Source organism: Amblyraja radiata, unplaced genomic scaffold (genome assembly GCF_010909765.2).
Source record: "Amblyraja radiata isolate CabotCenter1 unplaced genomic scaffold, sAmbRad1.1.pri scaffold_1158_ctg1, whole genome shotgun sequence".
Classification (NCBI taxonomy): Eukaryota; Metazoa; Chordata; class Chondrichthyes; order Rajiformes; family Rajidae; genus Amblyraja; species Amblyraja radiata.
The window spans coordinates 7653-23252 of NW_022630341.1; the positions used below are offsets into that span (position 1 = coordinate 7653).

The 15600-nt window shown below is 49.3% G+C and overlaps 1 protein-coding gene across 1 annotated transcript; it reads left to right on the forward strand.

The window, feature by feature from the left end:
• Positions 1 to 481: 481 nt before the first annotated feature.
• Positions 482 to 15520, forward strand: LOC116969777 (malonate--CoA ligase ACSF3, mitochondrial-like; the record flags this gene model as incomplete). The annotated part of the gene is made up of 6 exons (XM_033016559.1): positions 482 to 739; positions 3345 to 3490; positions 6911 to 7023; positions 9220 to 9346; positions 13770 to 13904; positions 15390 to 15520. Coding segments are annotated over 6 exons (895 nt in total), but the record flags the coding sequence as incomplete, so codon positions are not given.
• Positions 15521 to 15600: the final 80 nt, after the last annotated feature.

Below are 15600 nucleotides of genomic sequence, written 5' to 3' on the forward strand. Positions count from 1 at the left end.
CACACAATGTCAGGGGTAATTGTGGAAACAGCTGCAATAGTGGCATTTAAGAGGCTTTTAGATAGGCACATGGATATGCAGAGAATGGAGGGATATGGATCATGTACAGAGGAGGTTTAATGTGCCATCATTGTGGGCTGAATGGCCTGTTCCTGTGCTATTCTATTCTATGTTCTACATCACAGTGCTCGGCGCATTGGTTGCTGTGTTGCTCCTCAGATAGACGTATGATCTACCTTCCACTGACACGATGACCACCCTGTGCCCAGCTCTCAGTGATAGGCCAACAATGAAAGAACATGAATGAACCGGACTAATCACCTCCAGCCTCCGAACCAGCCCATCCTCACCTCGATCCCTGTCACCAGACAGCTCTTCCCCCTCCCCACCCCACCTCTTTATACTGGCTATCTCCCCTCAACTCTTTCAGTCCCGAAGAAGGGTCCCAATCCAAAACGTCGTATGTCCATTCCCTCCACAGATGCTGCTTGACCCACTGTTCCTCCAGCAGCCCGTTTTGTTACTCCAGATTCCAGCATCTGCAGTCTCCATGTTTCCAATCTTGTTCTTACAAGGTTTGGGATTACCTGCTGAAGAACAATGGCACAGGAGCTCCGCGCATCAATGTGTTCATGGCAGTGCCCACCATATATGCCTGGCTCATTGAATACCACACCAAGAACTTCACTCAAAGCCACGTGAAGGATTTCATCCACAGCGTGTGCAAGAACAACATCAGGTAAGAGAATAAATCAGGCCCCTGTTACATGTAGGAGTGTGATTCACGGACTCTGTCCCCAGCTAATTAGAAAAGATATTTCGCTGGCCGCAGACCAGGCTCCAGCTCAGCGGCTGCTGGGTACTCAGATAGGGAGGATGAACCGTTGTGGTACATTATGGTACCGACAACATCAGGAGGAAAAGGGATGAGGTCATGCAGTGTGAGTTTAGGGAGCACAGTCCCCCCAAAGGTTGTGATCCCTGGAATGCCTCCGGTGCGGTGACCTGGTGAGTGTAGGAATAGAAGGAAAGGCCAGATGAATGCTTGGCTGAAGGGGGTGCACCAGGATGGGGTTTGGCTTCCTGGATCATTGAGGCTATTTGCTTGAGCTTTAAACTGTTGGCAGGGGATTGTAGCTCAGTAGACGTTCAGATGGGGAGGAAAGGTCAGGTAGGCAGGAGTCAGAACAGGGGGGTAGATGCACGTGAAGAGGCATGTGGGTGGCACTGTGGCCAAGCGGTGCAGTTGCTGCCTTACAGCACAGGGACCCAGGTTCAATCCTGGCTACGGGTACTGTCTGTACAGAGTTTATACATTTCCCCAGTCAACACACAGGTTTTCGTCATGTGCTCAGGTTTCCTCCCACACTCCAAAGATGTAAAGGTTTGTAAGTTAAGTGGCTTTAGTAAAACATTGTAAATTGTCCCGAGTGCATAGGAGTTAGTGCACTAGTGTTAGTGTACGAGGTGATCGCTGGTCAGCGTTGACTCTGTGGGCCAAACAGCCTATTCCCATGCTGTATCTCTAAAGTCTAAAAAGAGAACACTAAGTTCAATGCCAGGAGGATTCTCCCCAGGACTGCCCACCAACAGGCACTCATTTGCATTGATCCCATTTTACGCTCCGCACATTTTCATTAACTCCTCAACATTCTGGCATCTACATGACCACTAGGCCCACTGTACTGCAAGCAATGAACCAACCATCCCACACACATTGTCCCAGTGCTTCCAGAAGAAACCCATTGTCACAGGTAGATCATGCAAACTCCACACAGACAGCACTCATGGTAAGGACTGAACCCGTGTGGCTGGAGTTATGAGGCAGCGGTTCTGCCAACTGTGCCTTTAGGAGCCTGATCACATGTACTTCAACTGCTTTGCTGGACAATTAATTCTCCCTGCCACCCTGAAAAGTGGAGCACTCAGCATATTACTGTCCACATTCTCCTGACCCAAGTATAGCACATTTCATCTTCACAGGCCTCCTGATGTTTGTAACTTTCCTTTTAATGCTTTGAAACCAGCACCAAAAACTGAACTGATTCAGCCAGCAAACTGTGGATCAGGGCCCATTCCTCAGAGCTGGGAAAGAGGGGAGGAGTAGATACAAAAAACTGCAGATGCTGCTTTATACCAACGATAGACACAAAGTGCGGAGTAACTGAGCGGCTCAGGCAGCATCTCTGGAGAACTTGGATAGGTGACTTCTTCAGACTCAGTTATAAAGTTCAATGTGCACTCCAAGAGATTACAAAGTGGAGTTGGGATAGTCCCTGCCTCTGGCAGCTTGTTTCATGCACCCACCACCCTTTGTGTGGAAAAGTGACCCCTCAGATTCCTATAGGGAGGTTTCACGGCAGTCGGGTCACGACCCATTTCACGTACTGTTGCTACGCTACTCCAACTGGAGTACACTCGATGAACTGCAGGTAGGCACTTACCATTGTTTCCAGCGTAGCGGGCCCGTTAAAACCTGCTGAAATTGTCAATTTTTGTGCTGTAAATAATTATGGAAATTGGGATAAGTGTGTGAGACATTTAGCCTACTTCAGAATTCCAAAAGTGAGGAGAAATGACGGTAGATAGAAGTGAGAGCTGAAGGGACAATAACAGACAGAGTGCTTGCCGAACATTGGCCGTTTGCTCACTGCATTTCATCAACTAAGGCATTATTTGTGTTTTTTCTTGATTCCTTTGGCATCTAAAAAGTTTCAGAAGTGATAAATCTGGTTGTAAATTTTATAAATCGCCCATGGTTCTCAAGTGGGTTTTTACATACTAAATGAAAACGAGACTTTTTAGATACCAAAGGAATCAAGAAAAAACACAAATAATGCCTTACTTGATGAAATGCAGTGAGAAAACGCGATAATTCCCAATATTTTCAATTCCGATATCTGCACGGCCAATGTTCGCCAAGCACTTTAGCTGCTGTTGTCCCTTCAGCTATCGCTTCTCTTTACCTTCATTTCGCTTCACTTTTGGAATTCTGAAGTTGGGTACATGTCTCTCACACTTACCCTGACTTCCACAATTTTTTTCAGTGCAAAAATTCAACATTTTGGCGTTTTTTTAACAGGTAGGAAATTACGCGTTTCTTGCATTAATAACATATACCGGAAGTTATGGATGTCCTCCAGATGGATTGAGCGGCTCCGTGCGTCAAGCCCTATGACCCAGTGACCTTACGTGAGACCCCCCCTATTGGGCTATGACAATGAACTCAACTGAACATGATGTGATGACAAGGGAAGGGTGTCTATGCTGCTTCTGCCCCTTCAGTTGTGCTGCATTGTTGACTTTTTCCCTTCTTCTGGTTGTTAATTGGTTTTATTTTTCAGATTAATGGTGTCGGGATCTGCTCCCCTTCCTCAGCCCATCTTGGAGAAATGGAAAGAGATCAGTGGGCACACGTTACTGGAGCGGTACGGGATGACAGAGATAGGAATGGCTCTGTCAAACCCACTGCACGGGCTCCGTGTGCCAGGTGGGTTCACAGGGTTTATTACAAAGCTGGAACGCCTGTGAGTGTGTATCGTGAGAAAGTGTTGAGAGTTTTTCCCAGTGACTGTCCTCGGTATTTGTGCACAACAAGATGCCCGTGGATATGTTTGATGTGTATCCCACTCTGCTATTAAAGTGATATCACTTTAATCACTAAATATCACTAAAGATATCACTAAAGTGATATCACCAACACAGTTGGTGGGCGGCGCGACTCACGTCGCAGTCCGTCTGTCGTTTTTTTATTTTTTGGCTCGTGTGAATTTAGTTTAAAGTGCTTTTAAAAAAAAAACTGGGTATGTGTGTGGGGGGCGGGGGGTGGGGAAACTTTTAAATCTTTCCCCTGCACGGAGAACCCGACCTTTTCTCTGTCGTGTCTCCGTTGTCGTTGGGGCCTAACACCGTGGAGCGGCCTCCAACCGGAACGACCTGGGGTTCCAGTCGCGGAGACTGCGGACTTACTTACCATCGTGGAGCTGGCCGAGTTTGGAGCAGGAGGAGCTGTGGTGGAGCGCTGCTGCGACCCGACCCCGGAGATTCGGAGGCTCCAACCGCAGGTCTGGTGGACAGTGACACCGGGAACCCACGGGTCCCTGCTGGGAGACCACTTTTCGGGGCTTCCGCAACGGTGACTTCCGCCCGAGTTGCGGGGTTGAAAATTACCTGGAGCGGGGCCTTACATCGCCCGGCGCAGCTTTAAATGGCCGCGGGACTTGCTAGCGCCCGCCGGGGGCTCCAACACCAAGACCCGGAGCGTGGCCTTGCATCACCCGGCGCGGCTTTAATGGCCGCGGGACACTTACCATCGCCCGCCGGTTGCTTTGACTCTGACATCGGGAGGAGAATGAGGAGTGCAGGGGAGAGATAAGACTTTGTCTTCCATCACAGTGAGGAGGAGATTCACTGTGATGGATGTTTGTGTAAATTGTGTTGTGTCTTGGTTCTTTTTCTTGTGTGTATGACTGCAGAAACAACATTTTGTTTGAACCTCAATGAGGCTCAAATGACAACAAATAAATTGTATCATTGTATCATCAGCTGAGGGGGAAAGCCTGGTGACATTCAGGTGGCTCCACGTACACTTGCTGCAGTGTGCTCTCCCCCCTGTTGCAGCAATGCACCCCGCTGCTGCAGCATTGCACTCTAACTGCTGCAGTGTTGCACTCCAACTGCTGCAGTGTTGCACTCTAACCTGCTGCAGCATTGCACTCCAACTGTTGCAGTGTTGCACTCCAACTGTTGCAGTGTTGCACTCCAACTGTTGCAGTGTTGCACTCTAACCTGCTGCAGCGTTGCACTCTAACTGCTGCAGCTTTGCACTCCAACTGTTGCAGTGTTGCACTCTAACTGCTGCAGCTTTGCACTCTACCTGCTGCAGCATTGCACTCTAACCTGCTGCAGCGTTGCACTCCAACTGTTGCAGTGTTGCACTCCAACTGTTGCAGTGTTGCACTCCAACTGTTGCAGTGTTGCACTCTAACCTGCTGCAGCGTTGCACTCTAACTGTTGCAGTGTTGCACTCCAACTGTTGCAGTGTTGCACTCTAACCTGCTGCAGCGTTGCACTCTACCTGTTGCAGTGTTGCACTCTACCTGCTGCAGCGTTGCACTCTACCTGTTGGTGTTGCTCTTCTCCTGCTGCATTGTTGCTCTCCCCGTAGCATTGTTGCAATCTCCCTGCTGCAGTGTTGCTCTCCAACTGCACGGTTTCTTTCCCCCTGAGCCATGGGTCAGTCAGGTGCTTGAGGTGTCTGGAGGCACTGGACACTTTGCTTGGTCTATTCATGTACCACTGGAAGAATTGATGAGTTGGGGCAAGTGCCTGTTTCTGGTTTAATAATCAGACTGAGAAAGAGAGCAAAATGGCAAATGTCACCATCCCTGATAACCTTTCCTAACGGAGCTTCATAACTGCTTCATCAATAACTGGCCGTGACCTTATTGCAAGATGAATTGTGGTTCCTCTCCTGAAGATGTGGCGACATGATCATTGTTCACTGACTTTAGATCATTGATGCTCTGTGTGCAAGATGCATTGGTTAATATTTATTTTTAACCTCCATCATCTTGGTAGTGACAGTGATCAGGAATGAATTATTCATGTACTCATGCCTCACTGGACCCATAGTTGGGGGTTTAGATGGCTCGAGTGTGCTAATTGGCTGTGGAGCAGAGCTCTGATGCTGTTTGCATTGCTGTATTTGTCTTGGAGGCGTTCTCGCCCAAGACACCATTAATTCCGTCTGACACAAGGCGCAGCAGAGTTGCCGTCTGGGCAAGTAGTGACAGCTCATTACACTTGTCGGCAGGTGGGCTGACTATTATTCAGGGCCCACCTGTATGGGAAGATCAGCAGCGATACCTGCTCATAAACAGCAGCTTTAATGCAGCCGTTCTCAGAGAAAAATGAGAGGGAATTGAGATTGAGCCAAAGGAGGAGAGAATGGGAATCCATCCATTGTTTACAGAGACACATTATATCAGGCCCAGGTTCTTCAGCACAGAAACACACACAGAACAGTCTCCACCCTCCCCCTAGCAGCGTCTGGTGGCATTGGTGATGCGGCATTGAGATTGTAGGTCTCAGTTACTATGTTCAAGACAAACAGATTTAGGGGCTTTTACCCTGAATAAAGGAGTCTGAGGATAATGTTAAATGTGTAGGATGATGCAGATGAGATATAAATCTTTTAGATGTGCTCGGCAGGGAGGTCACTGTGACATAGGATGGGGGTGGTGGGGATTTATAGTCACAGGCATTCACTCCCGACACCAGTCTCAGACACTATTCTCCACGAGTTAGAGCTGACCACCATGTAAGTCGTGAATTCAACACACAACATCATGTTAAACATCATAGATGTTTATCATCTAAAGAAGAGCCCTGACCTCAAACATCACCTCTCCATGCTCTCCAGCACTTCATGTTTTACCCAGCATTTGCCGTTTGTCCCTGAACAAGGGGCAAGGCCATCAGAAGAAGCAAAGATGTGGGTCTGAGCCACACACACAGACCGGGTGCGGATGGCAGCATTCCTTCCTGAAGGACATCAGTGAACAACATGGACTTTTGTGGCAATTCTATAGTTTTGTGGTTAGTGTTATTACAGTTAGACTTTTCAATACTTTCCCTAGTTCTTTAATGCTTTAAATTCCACAGCTGGTGTATTGGGGAGAGAGGAGCTTGAAATCACAACTCTTTTGATCAGTGATCCAGAACTCTGGCATCAAGGCCAATAACATAACGACTGTCTTACCTTGACCCTGTAAGATTATTTATGTCTGAAGAGAAATGTTTGCAGGGATGTTTCTGCTGGCTAGATGTCAAGAGAGCTATTTAAAGATGATTGTGATTTATTGTGTCTCAAGACAGGATTACTGAGAGTTTCTTGACTTTTCTCTAGGGGCTGTTGGAAACCCACTTCCAGGGGTGGAGGTGCGAATTGCAATGGAAAAGTCCAACAGGAACCATTCTTCTTACACAGTCATTGCCGAGGGCAACAGTGAAGGGACCCAGGTAAGGAAGGTATGAAGACACAGGAAACCAACCGCAGGCACTGGAATCTTAAGTAAAACACAAAGTGCTGGAGGAACTCAGCAGGTCAGGCAGGATCTGTGGAGGGAATGGACACACAATATTTCAGATCTGAAGAAGAGTCACAACCAGAAATGTCATTCCATTTTCCTCCACAGATGTTGCTTGACCCACTGAGTTCCTCCAGCATTTGTGTTTTGCTAAGGAATATATAAATGCAGCTGTAAGTGAGGCTTTGGAGAGAGCGGGTATGCACATGAAGGGCAGTGTATGTGCGCTCCAGAGAGCACGTGTACCAAGGTATGTGCACGGTCTGTGGGGAGAAGGTTGTGTACAACACAATAATGTGGCTCTGTGGAGAGAGGGGCGGTGTGGGTCTAATCTGTAGACAGGATCAGGCTGTGTACATGATGGAGCAGAAGCTGGTGTAAAGGCTGATTTCTAAGCTGAGTGGAACGTTGATGTTTTGATGTAAATGAGTTGCAGAGAGGTTGTGGGTAATGGTCTATGAGCCTGCACCATCTGTACGTGTGGTGGAGGAGGAGGGACTAATGGAGCACAGTGCTGTAATGTGCAGCCCATCAATCCCAACTTGCAGAAGGAGTTAAACACTGCAGCTGCTGGTAGGCAGCACAATCATCTATCAGCATTTAGCCATCCCACGTTAATGTACTTGTGACATCTGCAAAAGCAGCCGTTCAAACCAAAGATCCTCTGCTATAGGATCTTTGGTTCAAACTGACTGCTCCACCTCAGGCTGGATCAGCTTTGTTCAGCATCAGAGTAGCGAGCAGAAGGAGTGTGACACAGAGGTGTGAATGAGGCGAATGCTGTGATTACGGTGGTAGTGGACGCTCAGGAAAGATCTGTTTATCCAAAACACAAACTTGTCTCAGGGCTGAGTATTTGGGAATATAAGAACACAATGCTCCTGGATTAGTGGCTATTAGCTGTAAAACAGACGCATCATTTTCTCTGGAACACCAGAGGTTTCAGGAAGACTGGTTAGAGGTATTTACAATTGTGAGAGACATAGATAGGGTAGATAGTCAGAACATTTTCCCCAGGATGGGAATGTCAAAGACTAGAGGGTACAGCTGTAAGGTAGAGAGCCACAGTGTAGAGGAGATGTGCCGGGCCTCGTACACACTGGTGAAGTAGGGGTGAGCTGCAACAGAGAAGTGGGCCACCAAAACCACCACCTATCACTTGCCAGGCTTTGTCCCACCCCTACCTCTCTTTTCCACCACACTCTCCTCTCTCCCAGTAAATCAGTTTTAAGAAAGGTGCAGACCTGTCCAAAGGTTGCTCTGTCCATTACCTCCACAGATGCTGCCTGACCCACTGAGTTCCTCCAGCACTTTGGACTCTCTGTGTGTGTCTCTCTCTCTCTGTCTCTCTCTCTCTCTGTCTCTCTCTCTCTGTCTCTCTCTCTCTGTCTCTCTCTCTCTCTCTGTCTCTCTCTCTCTGTCTCTTTTTCTCTCTCTCTCTCTCTCTCTCGCTCTCTCTCTCTCTCTCTCTCTCTCTCTCTCTCTCTGTCTCTCTCTCTCTGTGTGTCTCTCTGTGTGTGTGTCTCTCTCTCTCTCTCTGTCTCTCTCTCTCTCTGTCTCTCTCTCTCTCTGTCTCTCTCTCTCTGTCTCTCTCTGTCTCTCTCTCTCTCTGTCTCTCTCTCTCTCTGTCTCTCTCTGTCTCTCTCTCTCTCTGTCTCTCTCTGTGTGTCTCTCTCTGTGTCTCTCTCTGTGTCTCTCTCTGTGTGTCTCTCTCTCTGTGTCTCTCTCTCTGTGTCTCTCTGTGTGTCTCTCTCTCTCTGTCTCTCTGTGTGTCTTTCTCTCTGTCTCTCTCTCTGTGTGTCTCTCTCTCTGTCTCTCTCTGTGTCTCTCTGTGTGTCTCTCTGTGTGTCTCTCTCTGTCTCTGTGTCTGTCTCTGTGTCTGTCTCTGTGTCTGTCTCTGTGTCTGTCTCTGTGTCTGTCTCTCTGTGTCTGTCTGTCTCTCTCTGTCTGTCTCTCTCTCTCCGTCCCCCTCTCCGTCCCCCTCTCTCCCCTAAGCTTACCGCCCCTGGGATTAATCTGGTGCACGAGGACACGCCTCAGTGCAGTCAAACCCATATGGTGCATACAGTGACCAAGCCCTCCAGCCCTCTGGCACTCTCTGACTCAATGCTGAGTATTTTGTTATCAGGTGAGACCTGGATTGGAGGGAAAGGATGGAGAGCTGCTGGTCAGAGGACCATCGGTCTTCCAGGAATATTGGAACAAGCCAAAAGAAACGGGAGAATCGTTTACGTCAGACGGCTGGTTCAAGACAGGTATTGTGTCATTCTTCACTACTCAATGTTTACATCAAATGATTCCAAGTGTATTCAGAGCATGTAACAATGCACTTACTGGGCCAGGCTGCATCTGGAGGACATAGCTGACGGGTGAGCTGATAAAAGTGGATATAATTATGAGGGCTTTATAGACAGAACCTTTTTCCCATGGTAAAGGAATCGAAAACAAGTTGGAATATGTTTATGAGAGAAAGGAGTTTAAAATGAGATCTGAGGGATATGTAACTCTACCCGAGAGTGGTTGGTATCTGGAACGTGCTACTTGTGGAGGAGATGGATACAGATGGAATCACCATGTTACATAAACATTTAGACAGGTTCTTCAATAGGCATGGCTTATAGGGTACAACATATTGTGGGCAAATGGGTGTAGATGGGCATTAAAATCAGCATGGACATGGTGGGCCGAAGGGCTTGATTCTCAGCTGGATACCACTATGACTGTCATTCCATGAGAGTCTGATGCAGGCTTCAGAATGGGTATAAGTACATTGGACAGGAACGTTGCAGTGAAGGGAGTGGGGTATATCAGGGTGTCACATTGATTCACTGTTGAATGTTGGTGCATCGGAGAGGTTTAATGTGGGATCATAGGTATTTGGGTCGTCAGGGCACCAGACGGGATGGCTATCTCTCTGTCTGGTGTATATCAGTCTGGGTTGGGGTTGATTTTAATTGGCCGTTATGAGATTGTAGCCTGACCCAGTAAGGAGACAAGGGGAGCACCACCATCTGCAGGTTCCCTTCCGAGCCCCACACCAACACTGGGCAGTGATTAATCAGCCTTCCGTGCCACTGGTTGGGAATCCACCAAGGGAGTGAGTTTGTCACACAGACTGACTTACTGCCACCCCACAAAGCCACCAGGCATGGGCCGGAAAGGCTGCCGTTTCCCACGTTCTGTGAATGAAGATTATTCATGCCCTGGCCTGGGGAGTGAGGGGAACACATTGCTACATCTCGCCTCCACTTGTTTACTGAAGGGAGCAACTTGATGCCACACTGACTTTTACTGTTCAATGCATTCTGATAAGCCGGCAACTTGCTCATGAATAAAGATTCTCTGATTATGTTGAAACAAATAGTTTTTCTGCTCAATTCACCCAACGTCAGGGATTGCTGAGGGCCAGTTCTGTGGAAACAGACTGGCAAACTGTCTCAGTCACTCCATCTACAGGATATCCCCTCTCATTGGTGGGGCATTCTCCTCAAAGACTGTCAAGACAACATGGGTCGGTTAGAGCTAAGGTGACACGTAGAAAGCTAAGGTGACTTGATCTGGAATTGGCAGCTTGTGACAGGGACATTTTTGGCCTGGTTTAAATGTCTGCAGCATTGCCATGGTGATTACTGAGAATAGCTCAGGGCTTGAAGAAACAAACAATTTTCAGGATTGTGCAGGCAGGGGTTGTGTTTAATTACCTCCCAGGAGGAAGAGCGTAGAGATGACAGGCCTTTGTCACAGACCATTAGAAAGGGAACTCTTACACACACAGTAATGAGCAGTATAGTTCGGCCCATCAAGTCTACTCCACCATTCATTCATGGCTGATCTATCTCTCCCTCCTAACCCCATTCTCCTGCCTTCTCCCCATAACCTCTGACACCTGGACTAATCAAAAATCTATCTATCTCTGCCTTAACTATATCCACTGACTTTGTCTCTACAGCCTTCTGTGGCAAAGAATTCCACAGATTCACCAGCCTCTGACTAGAGGATTAAAACACCTTAACCAAGACCGATGTAAAAACAGAAATACTCAGCAGAGCAGCCCACATCTGTAGGAAGAGAAACAAGTCAATGTGTCAGGTCAGAGACCCTCTGTTCTTCCACCTGCAGCATTGGTTCTGTTTCACTCCACCGAGATGCTGCCTGACCCGCTGAGTATTTGCAGCTGCCTTTGTATCTATTTCAGATTGCCAGCATGTGTGTTTGTTGTTGCATCACAACACTTTCTTCACATTTGACTGCTGCAATATTGATATTAACTTGGATTGTCACAGATGCAGGGTGCCACTGGTGTGGGGTGCTGTCAGTATATGATGCAGTGGGTGTGGGGTACCATGGGTGTAGAGTACCATCAGTGTGGGGGGGGGGACTGGACTGGCAGAGACACATTCTGGGCAGCTGCATGCACACAGACCCGCTCCTCATCCGCAGCCAGGATCGAACCCGGATCCCTGGCGCCGCAAGCACTGCCGAACCTCCACTGGACCGTCCCCCGTCCCCCCGAGTGTCCCATCCCCGCCTGGGGGTAGGCCGGAGACGTCTGGACTAATGAGACACCGGGTCCCAGGCCCACAGCCAGCGCAGAGATAAAGAGCCAACCACAGCTCAACTCCGCCTGTCCCTCTGGGGATCGGCCCCCCGGGAGCTGGAGCCAGCACCGCCCCTCCGTGCCGGCTGCAAACCAGGCCCGATCCCTGCGGCTGCCCCCAGACAGGGACAGGACACCCGGGAGGGGAGGGGACGGAGCGGCCAGTGCCAGGTTGTAGGAGAGAGGGGGCAGATGCAAGTGGGAGACGGGGGGAGACTGGACCGGCGGAGAGACATTCTCGCGCCTCATCTGCTGCCAGGATCAAAGCCGGGTCCCTGGTGCCGTATGTGCTACAGTCCAGGGCTGCCGGCAAACCCAGTGGGACAGGCAGAGCCCAGCCAGAGCCAGCGGCTGCAGCGTCGGCTGCAAGTCTGGGGCCGCCCCGACAGCCCAGGACATGGACGGGACACCCGAGAGGGGACGGGGACGCCCCAGCAGCAACTCAACAGCGGCCGCAGCGATGGAGAGCCAGGCCCGACCCCGACCAAGGAAAAAATGCAAGCCTGCACACAATGCAGCGCCACAGTTGCCGAGAATATTTATAGCGAGTCACCTATGACCTGGGCATGCACAGTCGGAATACCGAACTCTCTTATTGACATAGATAGAAAATTGGTTGTCTGACAGGAAACAAAGAATAGGAATTAACGGTTCCCTTTCAGAATGGCAGGCAGTGACTAGTGGGATGACACATGGCTCGGTGCTGGGACCACAGCTATTCACATATGACACAAAGCTGGGTGGCAGTGTGAACTGTGAAGAGGATGCTATGAGGATGCAAGGTGACTTGATAAGTTGGGTGAGTGGGCAGATGCATGGCAGATGCAGTATAATGTGGATAAATGTGAGTATATCCACTTTGGTGGTAAGAACGGGAAGGCAGATTATTATCTGAATGTTGTCAGGTTAGGAAAAAGGGAAGTATAACGAGACTTGAGTGTCCTTGTATATTAGTCACTTCACTGAAGGTAAGCAGGCAATGAAGAAAGTTAATGGCAAGTTGGCCTGCATAACAAGAGGAGTTGAGTATCGGAGCAAAGAGGTCCTTCTGCAGTTGTACAGGGCCCTGGTGAGACCACACCTGGAGTATTGTGTGCAGTTTTGGTCTCCAAATTTGAGGAAGGACATTCTTGCTATTTAGGGAGTGCAGCGTAGGTTTACGATGTTAATTCCCGGGATGGCGGGACTGTCATATGATGAAAGAATGAAGCGACTGGGCTTGTATTCACTGGAATTTAGAGGGATGAGAGGGGATCTTACAGAAACATATAAAATTATTAAGGGATTGGACACACTAGATGCAGGGAAATGTTTTCCAGATGTTGGGGGAGTCCAGAACCAGGGGCCACAGTTTAAGAATAAGGGGCAGGCCATTTAAAAATGAGATGAGGAAAGACGTTTTCACCAAGAGAGTTGTGAATTTGTGGAATTCTCTGCCACAGAAGGCAGTGGAGGCCGATTCACTGGATGCACTCAAAAGAGAGTTAGATGAGCTCTTGGGGCTAGCTGAATCAAGGGATATGGTGAGACGGCAGGAACGGGGAACTGATTGTGGATGACCAGCCATGATCACATAGAATGGCTTGAAGGGCCGAATGGCCAACTCCTGCACCTATTTTTGCATCCCAGTTTCGCATCCACTTCTTACACACTGGGGACAATTTAGAGAGGGCCAATTAACCTGCAAACCTGCACCTCTTTGGGACATGGGAGGAAACCGGAGCATCTGGAGGAAGCCCACGTTGTCACAGGGAGAACATAGACACCACCTGAGATCAGGAGAGAAGCCGAGGCTCTGGCGCTGTAAGGCAGCAGCTCTACCCACTGCACCACTGTGCAGCACACTGCAGTGTCGTCATTCTGCCGTCAGCCTGTGATCTTAAGGGCTGCATGGATGTTTGGGGAGTGTAGCGGGACCCTGCTGATGGTCTGTGTTTGCTTTGTGTAGGGGACACGGTACCTGTTCTGTCGGACCGTGTTTGGTGTGTACAGGGGGTTACTGAATTCCTGGTGCTGTGATGTTCGGGGAGTGTGTGCGGACCCTGATCACGGGCTGTGTTTTATTTGTTTGGTTTGTGCAGGGGACACGGTGTGTTACCGGGACGGAATTTACTGGATTCTGGGCCGAACCTCTGTGGACATCATCAAGTCCGGGGGATACAAGATCAGTGCCCTGGACATCGAGCGCCATCTCATGGGGCATCCCGATATTGCAGGTCAGCATTCCCTGCACAATCCGCTGCACAAGTTGGTGTTAATAACTGGGCCGAGTGTTCGAGTCACACAGCATCAGCCCTTCATCCATGCCGACCAAGGTGCCCCATCTACCCGAGTCCTATTTGCCTAGATATGGCTTACATCCTAAACTTTTCCTATCCATGTACCTGTTCAAATGTCTTTTAAATGTTATTATTGCACCTACTCCGCTGGCAGCTCGTTCCATACACTATGTGGAAAATGTTGCCCCTCATGTTCCTTTCAATCATTTTCCTCGCACTTTTAACGCAGGGGTCGCCTATAAATTAAATAAAGCCCTAACGTTGTAACCTTAAGTATTGACATCACCCGTGTGCTGAGCCCCTTAAGTCAAGTCAAGTCAACTTCATTTGTCACATACACATATAAGATGTGCAGTGAAATGAAAGTGGCAATGCCTGCGAATTGTGCAAAACCTACAGAACAACAGAACAGAATATAACAGAACCAGTATTTACATTTTAGAATAACAAAAAACACACAACACAACAGTATTTAGTCCCTGGTGAGATAGGAGTTTACAGTCCTGATGGCCTGTGGGAAGAAACTCTGTCTCATCCTCTCTGTTTTCGCAGCATGCCAGCGGAGACGTTTGCCTGACCGTAGCAGCTGGAACAGTCCGTTGCTGGGGGGGTAGGGGTCCCCCATAATGTTGCTGGCTCTGGATCTGTACCTCCTAGTGTACAGGTCCTGCAGGGGGGTGAGTGTAGTTCCCATAGTGCGTTTGGCCGAACGCACTACTCTCTGCAGAGCCTTCCTGTCCTGGGCAGAGCAGTTCCCAAACCAGATTGAGATGTTGCCGGACAAGATGCTTTCTACAGCCTCAGAGTAGAAGCACTAAAGGATCCTCAGAGAGACTCTGAATTTCCTCTGCTGCCTGAGGTGGTAAAGGTGCTGCCTTAATCACCAGTGTGGCAGTGTGTGTTGTCCACATCAGCTTCTCTGTGATGTGGACTCCTAGGTATTTAAAGCTGCTATCCCTATCCAGAGTAGCCCCATTTATCTCCAGTGGTGTGTACGTCCTCGAATGTTCAGCCCTTCTAAATTCCACAATCAGCTCCTTAGTTTTTGTTACATTCAAGAGAAGGCTGTTGTCCTGACACCAGAGTGCCAGATCAGTCACCTCCTCCCGGTAGGCCTTCTCATTGTTATCGGTGATCAGGCCCACCACCACAGTGTCATCAGCATCATAAGGTCACCTCCCTAAACGTGGGTGTGAATGACCAGCGCCCCTCACACTGATCATACCTGGCAACTCCCTCACTGCTGCCCTGCTCTCTGACACCTGGGCTGTGACAGCCCGCACCTGTGGACATGGACCTGGGCAACGGAGCAGTACGGGTGGGTTGCTGAGGGCCAGCAGCGACAGAGTGGGCCGAAGGGCCTGTCTATGTGCTGAGTGACCCTGTGCCCAATGGCTGCTCTGACTGATGTGTGCTCTGCAGACGTGGTGGTGATTGGAGCAGCTGACCTGACGTGGGGACAGAAGGTGGTGGCGGTGGTGCAGCTTCATCCCGGCTGCTCACTCACTGTGACACAGCTGAGAGACTGGGCTCGGTAAGGCCAGGGGTCGGGGTTGAGGGGTACGAGGCTTCACGGCGTGGGAGTGTAGGTGTGGGGGAGTGTAGGTGTGGGGGGAGTGTAGGTGTGGGGGGT